Below are 21909 nucleotides of genomic sequence, written 5' to 3' on the forward strand. Positions count from 1 at the left end.
TATACGTATAAGAGTGCAATCTGTATTTGCAGATGACATGACATATAAGTAGAAAATCTTAAGGAAGCTACAAGGTAATTACTGAAATTAAGTGATTTAGCAAGGTTATAGGATAGTCACAAAGTCAATATACAAAAATTAACTATTTCCACATACTAGTTACAATTTGAAGATGATATAAAAATGATCATTTGCAATAACATCAAAAAACAAATACTTAAGGATACTTAAGTAGACTTCGTCACGAAAAATTACAAAACATTGCTCAGTGAATAAATAGGGTCACTATACGGTCGGTCACTGTGAGTCAGAATCAACTCAACGGCAGTGGGTTTAGTTTGTTTTTTTTTGGTATAAATAGAGGAGCCCTAGTGGCACAGAGGTTAAGCTCTCGGCTGCTAAGCAAAAGATTGGGTTCAAACCCACCAGACACTCCATGGGAGAAAGTTGTGGCTGTCTGCTTCTGTAAAGACTTACAGACTCGGAAACCCTATGGGGCAGGTCTACTCTATCCTACAAGGTCGCTATGTGTCGGAATCAACTAAACAGCAGTGGGTTTGATTTTCGGGTTATAATAAATATATATGTCATGTTCATGGATCGGAAGATTCAACAGTTATGATAATTCTTCCCATATTGATCTACAGATTCAGCATAATTTCACCATCATCTCAGCAGGCTTTTTTATTGTAGAAATTGATACATTGATTCTAAAATTTATGTAAAAATGCAGAGGAGCTAGAGTGGCTAATACAATCTTAAAAAAAAAAAAGAAAAAGCAAATTTGGAGACCTTACACTGTATGGTTTCAATTGGATTGTATTGACAAAAGGATAGAACAGTGATTCTCCCCAGGGACAATTTTGTCCCCTCAGAGACATTTATGTCCCCCGGAGACATTTTTGGTTAAGAGTTTGGCTGCTAACCAAAAGGTTGGAAGTATGAATCCACCAGATGCTCCCTGAAAGCCCTATGGGGCGGTTCTACTGTATTCTACAGGGTTGCTATGAGTCAGAATCTACTGGACAGCAACGCGTTTGGTTTGAGTTTTTGGAAGAAATTCTTGGTTGTCAGAGCTGAATGATGAGCGGGTACAACAAGCATCTATAGAGGTCAGAGTTGCTGCTAAACATCGTAGAATGCACAGGATGGCTCCCCACAACAAATAATTATCTGGCCCAAAATGTCAATAGTACTGAGGTTGAGAAGCCCAATGCAACAGAATAAGAAGTGGATGGTCCACAACAGATGAATAGTACTACCTGGTTCAAAAGCTGTCCAGGTGAAGATAATGGCTTCTATGCACACCTCACTTTGTATCGAGGGTGAGAAACTTAAATGGGACAGTTACATGACACATCTTCCTCCCTGGCTTCTGGAACTTGTCCCAGTGGAACTCTCCACCTGGCATCAGTGGCTGAGGGACACAATGGGAGCCTATCTTCTGCCAGTCTCCTTCTGGCCAGGGAGATTCGCTTAGGTGGGCTATAAGTTTAACACATGTGCCCCACTAGCACCACAGCTGAGGAGATCATGAGGTTCCCCCAGCTAGCCATTTTTAACTCCAAAGCCCATGTGGTTTGTGTCATGGGCAAGCCTGAGGCCTCGAAAGGTGTGAGGCCTCATCCTGCACATTGCCTTCCTGAGACCTGTTGCCAAGGTGATCAACCGGCACTCCCAATTTATTTACATATGTTAAAGATTGGCCTGGCTATTTTAGAAAGACAAAAAGTAGCTTAATTGTTCAGGCTATTTTCAGAAACCAGATACAAAAATCCAAACTTAGTTCTTTGTCCCATAGCCTGTTTACCAGTGACGGAACACCCAAAAGCCTTTGGTTTCGGGGATTGCACTAGGCCTGTCTCATCACAATTAATGAAAGTGTGTTGAATAAACAAATGAATGAGCATGTTTGTTGTTATTAGTTACTATCTAGCCAATTCAGACTCATGGTGACCCCAACTATTACACACTGGAACTGCCCCATAGGGTTTTCTTGACTGTATCGACGGCAGTGGGTTTGGGTTTTTTTGGGTTAATCTTAATGGAAGCAGATCACCAGGCCTATCTTCCACGGAACTGCTGGATGGGTTCCAATTGCCAACCTTTAGGTTAGCAGTGGAATGCAAACCGTTTGTGCCACCTATGGACCTATGAATGGACATATATATAATTTATTTGACATGTCTAACGTTGTCTCACATACTTTGGATATGTTATCAGGAGGGACCAGTCCCCAGAGAAGAACATCACACTTGGTAAAATAGAGGGTCAGCGAAAGAGAGGAAAATCTTAAACAGTATGGACTGACACATTGGCTACAACGATGGGCTCAAGCATAGCGACAATTGTGAGGATGGTGCAGGACCAGGCAGTGTTTCATTCTATTGTTCATAGGGTCACTGTGAGTCAGAACTGACTTGGTGGCACCTAACAACAACAACACTTGAATTTAACAATTATTTATTGAACATTCACTGTAATAGTTGTTATGGATTGAATTGTGTTCCTCAAAAATATGTGTTGAAATCTTAGCCCCTCTATTATGTGGCATAATGGTTAAGGGCTATGGCTGCTACCCAAAAAGTCAGCAGTTCAAATCCAACAGCCCCTCCTTTGAAACTCTTTGGGGCAGTTTTATTCTGTCCTGTAGGATTGCTATGAGTTGGAATGAACTGGAAGGCAATGATTTTTATACTTGTGTACGTGACCCTGTTTAGAAATTGGGGTTTTCTTTTGTTATGTTAATGAGGCCATACCCACTGTAGAGTGGATTCTAAATCTAATTGCTGAGTTATAAAAAGATCAGAATAGACATAGGGGAAAGACACGAAATGAAGACAGACATATGCAGCAGATGCATTGATAAGTCCAGAAATCCCAAGGATTGGTGACAAACACTAGAACCTGGGATAGAATACAAGGGCCTTCCCCTAAGCCACACCCTAAATTTGGACTTCTAGTCTCCTGAACTGAGAAAATAGATTTCTGTCCTTTAAAAGCCACCCACTTGTGGCACTCTTTGTTAGGCAGCCCTAGGACACTAAGACACCACTTTACTGTACTAGATGCTGGGTGGGTGGTTAAGGCATAGCGTCTTGCTCTTTTCTGACCTCTAGTTTAGTGAGTTTGACAAACATGGTGTTGAGGAATGACTGTACACAGTCTCAGAAAAGCGTATGGACTATTGGCTTCTGTTCCTCTGTATATTTTGTGACCTAACAGAAAGACATTTTTTGGCACAGACTCAGCACCTGGCATACCCACCATTGTTTTAATTAAGGCTTTTTGATCACAATTAACAGAAACCAGAACAAAGAAGCTCTAAATAAAGAAGGGAAGAGATGGCAAAGTTGTTGGAGGCCACAGAGCAATCTCGTTGGAGTATAGCTGGACTACACAAGCACTGAAACCAGTTCCGGGGAACTCATCAGTAATCAAAATTCTCTCTTTGATTGCTGCCACGTGTGGTTTCTCATCCTTGCTCTCTCTACATTTCTTCTCATTCTCTGTAGTCTGGCGTGCTTTGCTTCTCAATGAAAATGGTAGAAACTGGCACCACCCCAGCCCTGGGTCCACAACACTTCTTATTTTCCAGCCCCAACACCAGTAACCAACTGACTTGTGACTGACTTACTGTCTTGGTTCCAAGTTCTAGGAGAGTCTCAGTGGTCCACTTGGACCAGGTGTCCACTGCTGGTCCAGTTGACTTTGTTCAGAGAGGTGGAATAACAGTACACATATGGCCACAGGAGCTGGAGAAAATGGCAGTTCTCAGGGGAGGAAAGTTTAGACAGGGCAAAACCCAAAAACACGTTGCCATCGAGTTGATTCTGATTCATAGTGACCCTATATAACAGACTAGAACTTCCCCATAGAGTTTCCAAGGAGCGCCTGGTGGATTTGAACTGCCCACCTTTTGGTTAGCAGCCAAACTCTTAACTACTACGCCAGCAGGGTTTCCTGTAGACAGGGCAGCTACCCCAAAAAGTTCCTTTTAAAAGCATGAAAATAGAATTTAATAATTGAATAAAGGGAAATTAATTCCATTAATCTACAAGTGAATCAGTTTGTATTTATTTAAACATGTGGTTTTGAGATCTGGCTACACATTAGAATCGCCTGTGGGTTTTAAAACCACGTCCGTGCCTGGTCACCACCCTAACCAATGACGTCAGAATCTGTCCAGGTGGGTCCAGGTAACTCTATAAAAAGTTAACCGTACCTAAGATGATTCCAATGTGCTACCATGGTCGCAAACTACTTGTTTAGGCTTCACATCAGCATAACGTAAATTTCAGTCTTTATGATTTTGTATCTTATTCTTAAATATACGTGGTCAAGTCAGGAGCCCTGTACCTCTGGCTAAAATTTATGGGGGAATAATTGTTGAGTGTTCTGGGGAGAGGATTTCCCCCGGCCGGTTGCCCTGGGGTCGAGGCTGACGTCTGACGGCCACAGGGTGTCCGAGCAGAGCCGCGCTCCACAGGGTCTCAATGGCTGATCTTTTGGAAGCAGATCACCAGGACTTCCTTCCCAGGCACCTCTGGGTGGATTTGAACCTCCGCCCTCTTGGTTGGTGTTTGAGTGTGTTAATTGCACCACATAGGGACTCCTCCTACCAGGATACCAACAAAAACCCATTGCCATCGAGTAAATTCTGACTCATAGCGACCCTGTAGAACACAGTAGAACTGCCCCACAGGGCTTCCAAGGCTGTAAATTCTGCCGGAAGCAGACTGCCACATCTTTCTGCAGGGGAGCAGCTGGTAAGTGAAAACCACTGACCTTTTGGTTAACAGCCGAGGGCTTTAGTCATTGTACCACCAGGACTCTCTCCTACCAGGATCCAAAAAAGAAAAAAAGCCTGTTGCGGTAGAGTCACTTCGGACTCATAGTGATCCTACAGGACAGAGTGCAACTACCCCCATAGGGTTTCCTTGGCTGTAAAACTTTAAGGAAGCAGACTACCACATCTTTCTCCCATAGAGGGCTGGTGGGTTGAAACCGCCAGCTTTTTGTTTCGCAGCCAAGCACTTTAACCACTGCGCCACCAGGAGTCTTTCCTGTACACATGAAGACCCGGAAATGTCTGAGAATTCACTCCCTGCTACTCCCTTCCCAGGCCTTTAGCCAATGGCTGACAGGTGTGAGTGAGAGGATGGAAGCCCAGCTCCCTTCTTTCCAATAATTGTGCTCTTGATGTAGCTTACACTCTTGAGTTTCCCTGTGGGATCAGGCTGAAGCCACCCTTTTTCCTTTCCTGTCCTGCTTCTCTCACTCCCTTACCGATTTCTGTTATACTTTCATAATAAATCATTTGTGCACAAATCCTTATCTCAGGATCAGCTTCAGGAAACCCAACCTAAGAGAGTAAACTTTGTGGAGTTTTGTCACTTTTGGCTGTATTAAAATTCTGTCTGGCTTTTAATAATACAGCTTATAGCTTTTCAGAGGTGTAGAACCTGTATATATGCGCTATTGGCTTACATACCTTTTTCCCGTAAAAACCAAACCCGTTGCCAGTGAGTTGATTCCAACTCATACTGACGCTATAGGACAGAGTAGAACTACCCATAGAGTTTCCAAGGAGCACCTGGTAGAGTCGATCTCCCAAACTTCTGGTTAGCAGCCATAGCACTTAACCACTACACCCCCAGGTTTCCTACATACTGTCTTAGGCTTTATTTATTCCTTCTTAGGAAGAGTAGTTAAGAGCTACAGCTGCTAACCAAAAGGTCGGCAGTTCAACCCACCAGGCACTCCTTGGAAACAATATGGTGCAGGTCTACTGCAGGCTCGCTATGAGTTGGAATCGACTCGATGGGAATGGGTTTGGTGTGGTTTTTTTTTTTTTTTTTTTATGAAGGAAGTAGTTCAGTTGTGGAATACTCTCCTTCGATGCTGGAGACCCAGGTTTGATTTCCAGCCAATGCACCTCAAGCGCAGTCACCACCTCCCCTGTGTCTGTAGAGGCTTGGGTGTGGCTCTAATGCTGAACAGGTTCCAGTAGAGCTTCCAGACCCGAAGATGGACTAGGAAGAAAAAAAAACCAAACCCATTGCCGTCGAGTCGAAGGCCTGGAAATCAGCCAATGAAAATGCTATGGATCACAAAGATCATGGGGCTGGGACAGGATCAGGGCAGTGTTTCATTCCATTGTGCATGGGGTCACCAAGAGTTAAGGACAACTAGCAGCAACAACAACATGAAGACAAGCAGGGAAGTTACCCTTTAAGAAGCCACTGAGTCAGCTGAGCTGAGCCCTCCTCTCCTGGAGAACTTGGTAGCTCCTAGGGGCAGAGTTTGGAGGAACATAAGTAAGGAAGTGAGCAGGGAGGAATTGGTTGACCATTGTAAGCAGAGTGGAAACAGATTGGTCAGGTTGGTGTTGGGGAACTTGGAAGAGGGATGGTAAGAGCAAAGAAAAAAGGGTAGTCACATGACTAGAGACATGAACGGACTTTTAAATCGTCTGAAAGAACACACCCCAAAACCCACTGCCATTGAGTCAATTCCAACTCACAGCAACCCTATAGGACAGAGTAGAACTGCCCCATAGGGTTTCCAAGGCTGCAAATCTTCATGGAAGCAGACTGCCACATCTATCTCCTGTGGAGCAGCTGGTGGTTTGAGCCATCGACCCTTTGGTTAGCAACTAAGCACTTAACCACTGTACCACCAGGGCTCCTCAAAAGTGCACAAATAAAACCTAAAATGGGTTTATGGCATTTTCTGTGGCAGCAGAGAATTTGTTAAGGCAGGTACGACGGTGGCCACCAGGTGGTGCTCTGACTGTATTCACTGTGCTAGAGCACCAACAGCAAGCTTTTGGTTTTCAACGAGCCTTAGATTTTTCCCACTCCTCTGCTCTCAGCCTTTAAGGGCTCTAACTAGAGGTCTGTCACACTCCAGCCATAGTCAGCCAGCCTATTATTAGTGCCAAGCCTTCCTCTTGGAGCAATGACAGTGTAAATTTCAGCAACGGCAGAAAGGGGACAAATACAGCTGTTGTGCATTTTAGAATAATGGCTACAGGCCATTTGGAAGACAGCTTTATAATAACAGCAGTTATACAGGCTTATACAATATTTTACTTTCCTACTTTATTCCCCTTCAGTACTTTGTATCGTGAACTTGTTAATCCATTCAATTCATGTGAGTTTGGAATTATCAGCCCCATTTTGCACACTAAGGCTTCTACCCTCCATGGAAGCTGCCATGCTGTGATGTGGTGATTTGGTGAAAAGCAGGTAAAATTGTACACTACAGATTAGTAAGTAAGCACAAGAAAGCTTGTGCATACCTTGCTTATTGTGCATCTCTGCTCTGACAGAACCAAAGGGAGGCCTAATCCACCTGCATCTGTTTCTCGTGTTTCTCCTTTTCCCTGCTTGGTAGCTGGTTCTGGAGCAAATCTAATAAAAGCAGCCTTGCTCCAAGCCAGGTTGTCATTCTCACACATCCTTTGTGAGACAGGTGGGGAAAGGATAGTATATTGAATACGGTTGTGGAAAAGCTTGGCACTTCTTGGTTCAGTGCCATCCTCCTTGATTAAGTCCAAATTCTTTTCTGATCATTTGTTAATTCTTCCCTGCCTTTCCTTCTCAAACATTTTATGAGCACTTACCAGGGGTCAAGTTCTGGACTGGAGATACAAAGATGAATGAAACACGGCTCTCTACCGTCCAGAAATCTCGGAATTCTGAGCTCTGGAACAGATAGAAAAGTACTAAGCAAATACTTGTAATACACGTGGATAAGTGCTGTAATGAAGGCATACACAAGGCCCTGTAAGGTCAAGGAGTGGGTCATGGTGTGCTAGAAGATGGTTAGTAACCACCTAGCGAAAGGAGTCCTGATATGTAGTGTTTGCTGATTGCCATGTGTTAAATAGTCCCATCACCACTGGTTTCAAGCTACCAACCTGATGTCACTGAACACAGAGTTGGGAAGCATTGTGCTAAAGTGGCTCTTTCGAGGCAGTAAGAGCCAGTTCCAGCACTCCACCTGGATTTGGGCCTTGTGAGACCCTGGGCCTTAACTTTTATCCTCTACGACTTCCCATAGAATGTCATGTCACAAAGGACCAGAGCCATGGGGGACTTTCTTTCTTTTAGGTACCAAAAACATGTACATTGCTATTAACAATGAAAAAAATGTTTTTTAAGTTTTATTGTGCTTTAGGTGAAAGTTTACGGAGCATATTAGTTTCCCACCCAAAAAATTTATACACAAATTTTTTCGTGCCATTGGTTGCCATCCCTACAGTGTGTCAGCACTCTCCTCCCTGCCCCCCTCCTGGGTTCCCGTTTCCATTCTTCCGATTTTCCTGTCTCTCAGTGGCTTCCTTTGCCCAAGTCAACTTGTGCTGATTTCTCCTATTTTGTGTACTGTGTTGCCTTTCCCTTTGCCAAAGCTAACACATGTCTACTATCTAGTTAGCGGTTTCTCCTCCCTGCCCCTCCCTCCCTTGTAACCATCAAAGATTGCTTTTTTCTGTGTGTAAACCTTTTCATGAGTTTTTACAACAGTGGCCTCATACAATAATTGTCCTTTTGTGATTGACTTATTTCGTGCAGCCGAATGCCCTCCATGTCCATCCATGTTGTGAGCTGTTTTGAGGGTCCATCCTTGTTCTTTATGGTTGTGTAGTGCTCCGTTGTGTGTATGCACCAGAATTTGTTTATCCTTTCATCTGTTGATGGTCACTTAGGTTGTTTCCATCTTTTTGCTGTTGTGAATAATGCTGCAGTGAGCATGGATGTGTGTATAAAGATGAAATTCTGAACCAGAGGAAAATCAAATATTGAGCGTGACTTTGGACTTGAAGTGGCGCCCCAATGATTACCTTGATATTTGTTTCGAGAGCAACGCTATGGAGTTAAAGAAATTTCATGTGGAACTTTACTCATCAAATGCTTGAATTTGGCTAAAGAGTCCTTTCCTTCTTCTCTTCTCCAGCTTGACCAGATGCGCTCAGAAAACTTGGTTCCCCCGAATATGTACATCTGTCAAAATTCCCGTCAGTTTTTGCACGACTGCTAAGGGAGTGAACAAAGGGAGTTAGTGATTAACTTCAAAGAACTTTGTTGGAGAGGAATAAAGATATTTAAGGCCTATTTTGTGAACTAATTGCATTTGCATATTTATGGGATTTCCTGATATAGCAGTAATTAAAAACTATTTAGTAGTCTTAAAGGACACATAACTCAGTTGCTGTTTGCATAATAAACACTTCCTTTTTATGTTTGCATAATAAGCCCTCTCCCCCTGCTTCTTCCAAAAGACATTGGTGGATGTAAGACGTGTCCTATCTTACCTGGAAATAACGGAGAAACAGAGTGGCAAGATTCATGGGAGTGTGCAGAGAGGTCTTCAGAAATAAATGCATTTCTAGATACTCTCTTATTAGATAGGCCTGGCCCGACCTGCTATCAGCGAATGGCAGATTCAAAACTCAGATTAAGTCTTTGTTTCTTTTGCCCTGGTGATATTACTCAAGGAGCCTGAATTCATAGCCCCTGATGAATCCAATTCTAGATTTTAAAATACTGATCTGCTTGAAAAGTCAGAATGGGGTTTGCCCCCATCCTCATCTTCACAAGGAGATGTCTCAGGGGAGTGAAATCCTTGACTAATGAATTCTGAGCAAGAATGTGTGACTGAAAAGCTTTCTCTAGATGAGAAGTGCTGTATTTAAAGAGCGGGAGAAGAGACAGTGTTCACGAAAAATGACAGGTGGGGACAAGACAAATCTGAAAGCACTTAGTAAGCAAATTAAGCCCAGACAGGATGAAACATTAAGGTTAGAAAAAGAAAGATCTTAGCCAGTGGATGATACAGAGCCAGAGTGGGGAGTGACCAAGGAAAGATAAGGAAGCATGTACATATAAACGACTTTGAAGACAAGTTGCTCAAAACCATTCCCATCTTCTGGCAGAATCTGTCAGCCAGTAAAGAGCTGTAATGGGCAAGATCACCAGACTGTTGTTAAATAAGCTAATGAAGGTCGTAACATACCTGTATTACACATTATTAGCAATGGCCTTCCAGTAACAGATGGGTACATGAGAAAGTGCAAAGAAAAGGGAGGGAAAGCATGCCCCAGGAGGTCTGACTTAGCGTCGTGGCTTACTAAAATTCGTGGCAAGAATAAGTCAATCCTCATCTCAATCAAGCCTCTGCATAAAGGGAAGCTTCTGTGTTTCCTTCCAGTAAAAAGTGCTGCCTACATGGATATGCTGTCTGCAGCTTGCCTTTCTCTTGTCCCAATTCATCTCCTAGGTAGAAGCTGATGATTGGGAGAACTGATGGGAAGTGCTGGGACTTCAAGAGCCACGTCAATCTTTTGTGAGCCCACCTCTTGATGAGGTTCCCCCCTCCCCAAAGCACTTAGTTACCAAGTGCTACCATAGCAAAAAATACCACAAGTGGGTGGCTTTAAAGAAGAGGGATTTATCTTCTCACAGCTCTGGAGGATAAAAGTCCCAATCAGGGCCGTGGCCATGTGAATTCCTTCTGTGAGACTTTCTCATCGTTTCTGGAGTCTTCCAGCAATCCTTGGAGTTCCTTTGCTTGTAGATGGGCCTTTACGTGGCACGTGTCTTCCCTCTGTGTGTGTATATGTGTATACTCTATTTTATAAGACACTACTTAGAAGTGATGAAGTTTAAGACACACTCTACTCTGGTGTGACCACATTAACAGAACACATTAACATAACAAAAGAAAACCCCCATTTCCAAATAGGGTCAGAGTTACTGGTACAGGTACAGGAGTTAACACATACTTTGTGGAGATGTAATTCAATCTATAACAGAGTATTTTTCAAATATAATTTATATAACTTTGTATAGGGCCGCTATGAGTCAGAATCGACTCGATGGCACTGGGTTTTTTTTTTTTTTTTTTGTATCAAAGTATCAAAGTTCCTCCACCAGGTTGCATTGAATATTTTTCTTTTTATTCTGAAATATTTCCAAACTTTCAGCAAAATTGGAAGAACAGTAGAAAGACCTCCCCACCAACCGTTGGAGAGTAAGTTGTCAACACGATGCCCCTTCACCACAGAATACTTCCTTACATGTTGTTCTTAGAAACATCCTTTTACATCATCTCAATATAATCAAAATCAGGAAATAAACATTGATACATTACTACCATCTTATCCACAGATCCCATTTGAGTTTCACCAATTCTTCTCAAAGTGTCATGTTGTAACAAAAGAATCCAGCCCAGGGTCACACACTGCATTTTTCCCTTCATGCCTCCTTCATCTTTAGTTTGCTATGGAGACCCTGGGTGGTGCAAACAGTTAATATGCTCAGCTGCTAACCAAAAGGTTGGAGGTTTGAGTCCACCCAGAGGCTCCTTGGAAGAAGGATCGGGCCATCTATTTACAAAAAACCAGCCATTGAAAACCCCCTAGAGCACAGTTCTACTCTGACACACGTGAAATAGCCACTAGTCAGAATCAGCCAGAGGACAACTGTTTTTTTGTTCGCTACGGTTTCACAGTGTTTTCTTAACTTTCATGACCCTGACAATTTTGAAGAGTACATGCCAGTGATTTTGTGGAATGTCCCACAATATGAGGTCTTCTCCTGTTTGCTCCTGAATAGATTGAGGTTATGAATTTTTTGGCAGAAGTGGGAGTCCCTGGGTGGTGTAAACAGTTAATTGCTCAACTACTAACCAAAAGGTTGGCGTTTGAACCCACCCAGAAGGGCCTTTGAGGAAAGGCCTGGTGATCTGCTTCTGAAAGATCATAGCCTTGAAAACCTTACAAAGTGTGGTTCTACTCTACAACATATGGGGTTGCCATGAGCTGGAATGGACTTGAGGGCATCTGGTTTCTTTGGATCACGGAAGTGCTGCTGTGGCTTCTCAATTCATCCTATTTGGTGACAAGCAACTCCCGTTACTGGTGACGTTAGCTTTCATCACTAGAGTAACATATTGTCTGTCAGGTCTCTTCACTGAAAAGTTTTTTTTTTTATTCTTTGTAGGGTCACTATGAGTCGGAATCGACTCGACGGCACTGGGTCTGGGTTTTGTAATTACTACATATTTTGTGTAAATATGTTATTCTTCATCAAACTAGTTTTAGTATCCACTGATATTTCTTGGGTGCATTAGTTATTACTATGAAGAGCCTGGAAACCCTGGTGGCATAGTGGTTAAGTGCTATGGCTGCTAACCAAAGGGTTGGCAGTTCAAATCTGCCAGGCGCTCCTTGGAAACTCTATGGGGCAATTCTACTCTGTCCTATAGGGTCGCTATGAGTCGGAATCAACTCGACGGCACTGGGTTTGGTTTGATTTGGTATGAAGAGCCCATCATTCCTTCTACACTTATTAATTGGCGTTCTAATTTAAGGAAAAGAGTTTTCTCCTTCCCATTCATTTATTTATTTAAATAAGTATGGACTTGTGGGTTATTATTTTATTTAAACCAAAAGTAGACTCATTGCCTCCAAGTTAATTTCAACTCATAGCGACCCTACATTTGTTTAGTGGGTTTTTTTTTTTTTTTTTTTTTAATTCGTGACCATCATTAGTGATTTTGATGCTCAAATTGTCCCAGATTTGCCCCAGGTGAGCCCATTCAAGCTGGCTCTTTTGATCACAGCCCCATCATTCTTATTCTTTTTTTTTTTTTTTTTCAGCTGAGTATTTAATTTTTAAACAGTTTTATTGTGGTGAAATATACACACCAAAACATGTCGATGAAGCACCTCATCATTCTTTTTTTTATTGTACTTTACACAAAGGTTTACAGAACAAACTAGCTTCTCATCAGTCAGTGCACACATTGTTCTATGACATTGTTTAACGATCCCACGACAAGACAACATTCTCTGCTCTCAACCCTGGGTTCCCCATCACCAGCTTTCTTGTTCCCTCCTGCCTTCCAGTCCCTGCCCCGGGCCTGGCGCGCCCTTTCAGTTTTGCTTTGTTCCATGGGTCTGTTCAATCTTTGGCTGAAGGGTGAACCTCAGAAGTGGCCTCATTACCGAGCTGAAACAGTGTCCGGGGGCCATACTCTCAGGGTTTCTGCAGTCTCTGTCAGGCCAGCAAGTCTGGTCTTTCTTTTACCTCGTTATTCTTTTAGCACTCCTTTACTTTCTGATACAAGATGTCCTTCTATGTTTTCCCTGACCCAGCCCAGGTATCACTGCTCCTTGTCCCTCTAGTAGACAAAGCTAGGGAATACATGTATGTATAAACACATACACACATACTTATATCTGTACTTACTTCTATATTAATCTCTCTCTCTCTCTATAAAACCTTGAGTTCACACTGATACCTCTAAAACCAACTCATTCAATATTTCTCCTTTTCCATATTTGTAACTCCCTTTACCAACAGTGGAGTCCTGGTGGTCCAGTGGTTAAGTGATACCACTGCTAACCAAAAGGTCAGCAGTTCAAATCCACCAGCCCTTCCTTGGAGACCCTAGGGGGTAGCTCTACTCTGTCCTCTAGGGTTTCTATGGGTCAGAATTGACTTGATGGGCAATGGGTTTGGGTGTTTTTGGTTTTACCAACAGTAGGAAACCAGTCAAGCTACATTTTATTGGCAGATGAAAATTAGAAGAACACCATGGATTCTAAACAAAGAGACTAAATAATTAGGAGAACAGGAATCAGATATATGCTTCTTTCCCCTTAATTTGCTCTGTCAAAGCTTACCTCAAACCTATGCCTCTACAATCCCATTTATAATCAAAAGCAGGCAGATATATTAGAAATGGTATGAAAGTTTTTGTTTCTAGAGCATCTAGGGGTCTACCAATGAAGGATAGAGTTATTATACAGAATTATGAATGCTTTTTCCTTAATAACAAAAAGTCAATGGGCACTCAATCAAAAAATGAAAAGATACAAACACTTTTAATTGAGCGGTGTTAAACTTTAATAGTTCTCATCTTCAATAGGCCTAGAAGCATCCTTTCACTTTCTGAAGTGTGGGCAGTGAAAATTTAAGAAGCACTCCTATTTATCAAAAACCAATGTTTCTTTTAATTAAAGGGGCTTAGGAAACACAGAAAGCACTTTTTCCATTGTATTGTTAGTAGTTGTTCTCCATTAGACAATTCCAGGTTTCCATTAGCTTTGTGTAACTCGAGAGCCCAATAACCCTTGCGAAACGCTGAAGATGTTGCTGCAAAAGTCTGATTTAGAACAGCTATTTGGATCTCAATTATTAATGAAATTAGCGTCCTGGATGTCAGCAAGAGCATTGCCTTAGGTAAAGGCTATAACGGAAATCATATTAGTGTAGAATTTCCTCTCCTTAGGGGCTCCTCTTGGATTACATTATTCACTTAGCTATCTCGTGCCGGGGAAATTGAAATGTTGGCCAGGATCTAATCTGGGGGCAGAACCAAATGGAGAAGTTAAGGGGTATTGTGATAGCATTCATTCCAAAACATTTGTGTGGTGCAGGTTTTCCCTTTGGTCTCATTTAGTGTTTACAAAATAGCCCCAGTGCGGTTAGCACAAACTAGAAAACAGAGAAGAACCAAGTGGAGAGGAACACTTTTAGGAAAAATTGGCGGCATTCTATCCGATAAGCAACTTTGCCTTCCTCCTCTTTGGGACCTTCCCAGGAACATCTGCAAGTATAATGACTCATCTGTGGTCCCTCATCCTGGTGGTTGCTTCAGGTAAGTCCTTTTAATGGTTTTGCTAGGCTTTGAGTAATAATTATTAGAAGCTAGAAACAATTTTTTTTTTATATATATGCTGTGCTATGTAACTCCTCACGAGTGTTTGTTTTCATTTATCATCTGAAAAACGCCAAACCTGTGAAGCTACATGGAGACGTATTTATGACTTCAGTCCTACAATTACAGATACACATACATACAGGGTCATACAGTGGGGGTTTTTACACTTGAAAAATGCTCTTAAATGTTATAATTATTAAGTAAGGGTCTTCTCTAGAAATTCAAGATCTCTTTGCAGCAATTTACATTGAGAGTTTAAGGCATTCTTTTTCAGATTTGTTTTTATATCTGGATAATATATTTTTATTATTCAAATTAGTCTTGTCTTTATTATAAGCTTTTAGAAGCCTAGAGAAAGAATCTCTTGCATATGTCATGGCTCCAGACACCTGGATATCGTTTTGGCATTGGAGGTTTTCTGCCTAGCCTTACAAAGTCTATAGAGGTGATGAGTATATCTCTAAAGACAGATTCTATAAGCTTGCAGGTTTTGAGTGTACTATTGTCTTTGAAAATATTTTGGAAACTAATACCTTTTTTTCCTATATTTCTGGAACTGTACCTCCATACTACCAGTATTAACGCTACTGAATTAAACCATGCCATGTAGGATGCAATTGATTCTTAGTTGGTAAATGTGTACAAATCAAGAATTTATCTTTTTGCTGGTGTTTCCCAACACCCTCCTTCCTAGAGCTCATATCTGAATTTTCAAGTTTTTAAAATGCAACTGGAAGTGGAATGAGCTAACCAAGGAGACAAGTAAGGAACTTAGTAGCCAAGGATATGGAAATGATTTTTTATTGTGTAGAGAAGAAAAATGGCCACTTACCATTATCATTAAAGTATAAAAATCTTCAGTGTTGAACTTAGGGGGTAAGAGCACATCTTAACTATAAAAATGAAAACACAGAAAATTTCATTAAAGGCCAAATGGGTTTCTGAGCAGGAAATAATCGTGAACATTAAATTAAGTAAGATGAAATAGAAAAATGAAGGTAAGAAAACAGAAGAAATTCATTTTAACGATATCTCTTTGTAATGTTTTATATTATGGTTGATTTTTATCTCAAATCTGGTAGAAAAAGTGCTTTAATAGTATTTAGTAATCAGTGTTTGACTGTAAATCATATGGAGAACATTTATTGCAGAAAAACCCACCTTTCGCAATTTTACTTCATTAATATCAAAACAATTTATAAATATAAGAGCATTGAACAGATCACCAATATATGGCTGCCACCTGGAAGGACTGTGCTGGGTAGAAGGAGACCTGGATTAGTACAATTTAGCTGCTGCTCCACTACTCACCAGCCCTGTGACCTTGGACAAGTCAATTAATCTGTTGGAGATTCAGCTTCCCTGTAAGTTAACTGTTTTTTTGGGTATTTATGAAGATAGAATAAGATGAGATTGTGAAATTGTAAGGTGCAAAACAAATGTAAGATGTTATTAACCTGAAAAAACACACAAAATATAACACCAGGGTGTTTTCGCCCAATAACGTGTCTGTCTTAGATATCTAGCGCTGCTGTAACAGAAATATCACGAGTGGATGGCTTTAACAGAGAGGAACTTATTCTCTCACAGTCCAGTAAGCTATAAGTCCAAATTCAGGGTGTCAGCTCCAGGCAAAGGTTTTCTCTCTCTCTGTCAGCGCTGGAGGAAGGTCTTTATCATCAATCTTCCCCTATTCGAGGAGCTTCTCAGTGCAGGGACTCCGGGTCCAAGGGAGGTGCTATTCTCCTGGCTCTTGTTTCTTGGTAGTATGAGGTTCCCGGGTCTCTTTGCTCGCTTCTCTCTTTCATGTCTCAAAAGAGAGTGATTTAGACACAATCTAGCCTTGTAGGTTGAAAAAAAAAAAGTCCTGCCTTATTAACATAACTGCCACTAATCCCACCTCATTAACATCATAGAGGTAGGATTTACAACACATAGGAAAATCACATCAGGTGACAAAATGGTGGACAATCACACAATACTGGGAATCATGGCTAGACAAATTGATACATATTTGGGGGGACACAATTCAGTTAATGACAGTACTCCATGCAACATGTCAGTCTTCCTTTTGAAGGGTGATCCATAGCTGTTCATAATATTCCAAGGGAGCCAGCTCAATGTAGTATCATATTTAAGAGCATGGGCTTTGTATCCAGACCAGTTGTGTTTAAATTCCAGCCCCATCACTTGCAAACTGTGTGACCATGGTAAGCTAAGTATATAGTTCCTCATCTGCAGTCATCGTGCACACCTCACAGGGTTGTAGGGTGCCTGTCTCCTAAAGATTGGTGTGAGAGTTAAGTGAGATAATTCATGTGAAGGGCTTAGCCTACTTCCTGGCATACAGTAGGCACTCATTTGGCCTTAAGCGTTGTTACCACACACCTAAACCTCTATTTCCCTATAATCTCTCAGATACCTGTACGTCGGTGGTGCTTGTTACCTTCGAGTCGATGCTGATTAATGACAACCCCAGGTGTGCAGAGTAGACCTGCGTCCCTTCGGGTTTCCAAGGCTAGGCCTTTCGGAAGCAGATCACCAGGCCTTTCTTTCAAGGCACCTCTGGGTGGGTTTGAATCGCCCAGCTTTCTGTTGGTAGGTCCAGCGCTTACACATTTGTGCCACCCCGGAACTCCAAGCTACGTAACGTTCTCTGAGAATCTTGAAGAGAGCATACTCACCAAAGAAAAAATGGCTTTTACTCAGAGTGCGCTGTAACACTTTGAGATACGCTTTTGAGAGAGCAACTCATTAAAACAGGGAAAACAAAGTAATAATTCTATTGTATTCTTATCTGTTTTTTTCTTTTAATCTATTTTCACCTAAAAGTACTTCATAGCTCAGCTGCTAACACATTCTCCTTTCCAGAAATCTTGTAAGTGAATTGTTTACAGCTGATTATTAGCATTCAAGGAGGAATCTTTTTGGGGTCTGTTGATAGCTCCCATCAGTGTCTGCTGAAACATCACTGAACTGTGAGTCATTTAGTTCTTGTGTGAATGTCACATTAGCTTTCAAGGGGCGTAATTTACTGTTAATTTATGGTCACTTAAATCCCTAATCTCTCGTCTGTAATTGATCTTTCTCCCAGGCACATTTGCATTCATAGTAGAAAATGTGATTTATTATTTCTTCCCATTTTAAACAAAGAACTCTTTCTCTTTTTGGTTTCTTCAAACACATTTCCATTTGCTTATTATTTTTCTGCTACCATTGCTGGTTTTTCTTTTGTTCCTAGTTCTAGCTTTTAGAACTTTCTCTCTTTTACCCAAAGACTTTGACGCAGACAAAGACGTTGAAACATTCTAGGAAGTATGTGTTTATCCGTAGGGAACTTACGGGTTGTTTCCTAGAAAGGATAACAGGGGGAATTTCAGTTTTATAGGCAGAGGGTGCAGAAACGACACTTTCATTTCTCAGAAATATGTTTTGATTCTGTCTCAGGTAGTTAGTCTCCTGTATTGAAACATGCACATTTCAGCGTTTCCCCGACTGAGACTTGAACTGGGGGCTTCCAAGCGAGGTAGGAGTGAAGTTGCCCAGAGGGAAGTTGGCAGAAAAAGCACTAGACCAGCTTCCCTTTGTGCTCCTGAGTCCTCTCCCCTGGAGGATGCCAGCAAGAAAGGGTCTCAGGTAGGGAGAGTCACAGCACATTTTTGACAATCACAGTAAAGAAAAGAAGAGAAGAGAGAAGAAAAGACCCTGAAAATGATGCCTTGTGCAAACCACCCACCCAAACCCTACACACCTGAGTAGCTGATGCCACTTAAGCACCTTCATGGGTGAATGGTTAGTGAGTTAAAACGCTCATTAGATTCCCAGTGCTGATAACAATGAGGGTGACTATTCCACTGCCCACAGTGTGTCTGAAATTGCACCTCCAGCATTGTTGTTCATTTTTTGGTCACATTGACGTGGATAAATCATAGAAATTGCTGCCTATGGTGGCAAGTGACATGACATCATTCATAAAGAAATGGGCATAAACAGGATTGTTGCACCAGGACCAGCTATCTCATTTACGGTTTCCTGCTGGATCCCTCATACCTTCAGCAGCTCATCAAAACAACCATCAAAACCACTGAGAGCCCAGGCGAATTCACGCACAGGACACTACAGATTAGATTTCACTCATGTGCTGTGGTAGGAGGTGTGCAATTTGCTTCAGTTCAACGACCTGGCGAAGCTTGGAGTTCCCTAAGGGCTAGCAAAGCTTGTGAGCAAAATATCTTTTTGCAGTTCAGAGAAAGCCCTCACAAATTTGTCACTTCCAATTGTTGGTGCTCATTTCTCTTGCTTTCTTTCCCTTGGCTTCCCCTGCCTCGACACCAATCACCGCTCTTCTGCAAATCAAGATTCCTGGGTCATAGGAAATGGTTGTTCCCTCCAACTAGAGAGAATTTTCCCAAAGCAAAGATCTCATTTTCTGACAAGTGCATTTCAGTGAAAGACGGATTGAGTGAGAAAAGAGATTGTTTCAGGAGAAAAGTATGAACTGGAATCTCATTCATCTCATTATTTAAAAATCCACACGATCTTTGAGTTCACTGATTTATCCATGTTTTTTCTTTCTTTCTATTTAAGTTTTAATTACAAGCGAAAAATCAAAAGGAAAAATCAAGGATGAAGTTAAATTTTGGCTAAGTATAGGTGGGTTTCTTCTATGTGCCTGGAGGTAGTGATACAGGGATACAGAAAAGATTGTCTCTTCAACATGCATGATTGCTGTAAGAGTGGAATTATAAACATAGTTAAAAAAAAAAGAAAAAAAAAAAAGCCAGAAAACCAAACCCATTGCCATCAAGTCGATTCCGACTCGGAGTAGAACAGCCCCATAGGGTTTCCAAGGAACGCCTGGTGGATTCGAACTGCTGACATTTTGGTTAGCAGCTGTAGCTCTTAACCACTATGCCACCAGGGTTTCCAGGTATAGTTTATATCCTTGGAAATGGGCTTGATTTATTTATCTTACAATGAGGTATCTCTACTGGGCACTTATGCCATTAGTTCATGTTAAAGAAGTATCTGCCAAAAAACTCCACTAGCTGGCTGTGGACTTATGCAGATTGGGGAGAGCTGAAAATCATATTCTACTAAGAGCCAATGAGTCCTGAACGGTCTGAAACATCCTAAAGATGTTAAATTCCTCTTATTTTTTTCCTCACAGTGTTAAGTTTCTTTTCCAGGAATCCAAGCCACAGATACATCTCATCCCAGGAATTCTGCTATACGTCATCTCACCAAGAATCTATTACAGAAATACCACAAAGAAGTGAGACCAGTTCACAACTGGAGCGAGGCCACTACTGTATACCTCGATCTATTTGTCCACGCAGTATTGGATGTGGTAAGAACCATCTCATGCTTTCCTATATCTGTTCCCCTCTTTGAAAACTACCTGTTGTTTACACAGGTGCCTGGGAGAGGTTATAGGTCCCTGGGTGGTGCATACAGTTTGTGCTTGGCTACTAACTGAAAGTTTGGTAGTTGAAAGTCCCGGCTATAGGGCAGTTCTACTCGGTCACGTGTGGCTTTGCCATGAGTCGGAGTCGATTCGTTGGCAGCTGGCTTAGCTTTGTTTTTTTCTTTCTTTTTTTTTTAAACTACTTGATAACAACTTCTAGACTAGTGTTTGACCAAGCAAATAGACACCATAGCCTAGCCAAGTTGACACCATTACAAATTGTGAAGGTTTATTCCAGTCTGTGGCCTACCTATTCATTTTCTTAACGGGTTGTATGATGAAGTGCACTTTTATCAATACTTTATTTATGGTTAGTGCTTTCTGGGTCCTGTCTAAGAAATTTTTACTACTACAAGGTCACAAAGATAGTCTCCTGTGTTTTCTGCTAGAAGTTTTATAGTTTTTAGCTCTTAGATTTAGCTCTACGACCTATTGAGAATTAATTTTTGTGATGGTGTGAGGTATGAGCCAAGGTTTTCTGTTTATTTTGTTTTGTTTTTAGGTAACAGCTGTTTTAGCACCATTTTTTGAAAAGCCTTTCCTTTCCTCATTGAATTGCTTTGCTATCTTGGTAGAAAATTAAATTGACTATATACGTGTGGGTCTATTTCTCTGGAAATAAGGTAGTGTAAAGTTCTCCGACTTTCTTCTTCCTTTTTAAAGGTTGTTTGGCTTTTTTAGGTCCTTGGCATTTCCGTATAAATTTTCGAATCAGTTTGTCAGTTTCAATTTTTTTAAAAAGCCTGCTGGGAGTTTGGAATGGTGTGGAATCTAGAGATCAGTTGGGTGGGGAATTGACAGCAATATTGAGTTTTCCAATTCTTTAACATGGTATATCTCTCCATTTATTTGGATCTTCAGCAACTGTTTTGTGATTTTCAGTGTAGAAGTTTTACACGTATTTTATAAAATTTATTCCAAAGTAATTTTGGTGCTATTATAAATACTATTTACATTTTTCTAATTATTTGTTCCTAGCATATAGAAAGGAAACCCTGGTGGCGTAGTGGTTAAGAGCTACGGCTGCTAACCAAAAGGTCAGCAATTTGAATCTACCAGCCACTCCTTGGAAACTCTATGGTGCAGTTCTACTCTGTCCTATAGTGTCGCTATGAGTCAGAATCGGCTCGACAGCAACAGGTTTGGGTTTTTTTGGCTAGTATATAGAAATATGCTTGATTTTTTTAATGTTGACCTTGTATCCTGTGACCTTGCTAAATTAATTCACTAATTATAGTAGGGTTTTTTTTCTAGATTAGTATTTTCTACAAATATAACCAAGTCATTTGCAACTAAAGAGTTTTACTTCTTTCTAATCTGTATGCCCCTTTTTCTTCTTCTTTTCTGTGTCTTATCACATTGCCCAAGAATAGAAGCAGTGAAAGGAGACATCTTTACTTGTTCCCATTAAGTATGATGTTAGCTATAGGTTTTTCATAGATATACTTTATCAGGTTGAGGAAGTTCCCTTCTATCTCTTGTGTGCTGAGAGTTTTTTAATCATAAATGTGTATTGAATTATGTCAAATGCTTTCCTGCATCTGTTTGGATGATCATATGGTTTTTTCTCTTTTATCAGTTAAAATGATAAATTACTTTGTTTCAAGTGTTAAGCCACCCCTGCACTCCTGGGATAAACCCCACTTGATCTTGATGTACTATCTTTTTTATATATTTCTAGATTTAATTTCCTAATTAATATA

At 41.1% G+C, this 21909-nt stretch overlaps 1 protein-coding gene across 1 annotated transcript in view; it reads left to right on the top strand.

The window, feature by feature from the left end:
* Window positions 1–1500: 1500 nt before the first annotated feature.
* The window catches only part of HTR3B (5-hydroxytryptamine receptor 3B), a 47508-nt gene continuing 27099 nt past the window's right edge, over window positions 1501–21909 (top strand). The window contains exons 1-3 of the mRNA XM_049857342.1: window positions 1501–1612; window positions 14620–14676; window positions 19929–20089. Coding sequence (XP_049713299.1) covers window positions 1501–1612; window positions 14620–14676; window positions 19929–20089 — 330 coding nt within the window. The remainder of the gene's footprint in view (window positions 1613–14619; window positions 14677–19928; window positions 20090–21909) is intronic.

Source organism: Elephas maximus, chromosome 17, assembly GCF_024166365.1.
Source record: "Elephas maximus indicus isolate mEleMax1 chromosome 17, mEleMax1 primary haplotype, whole genome shotgun sequence".
Classification (NCBI taxonomy): domain Eukaryota; kingdom Metazoa; phylum Chordata; class Mammalia; order Proboscidea; family Elephantidae; genus Elephas; species Elephas maximus.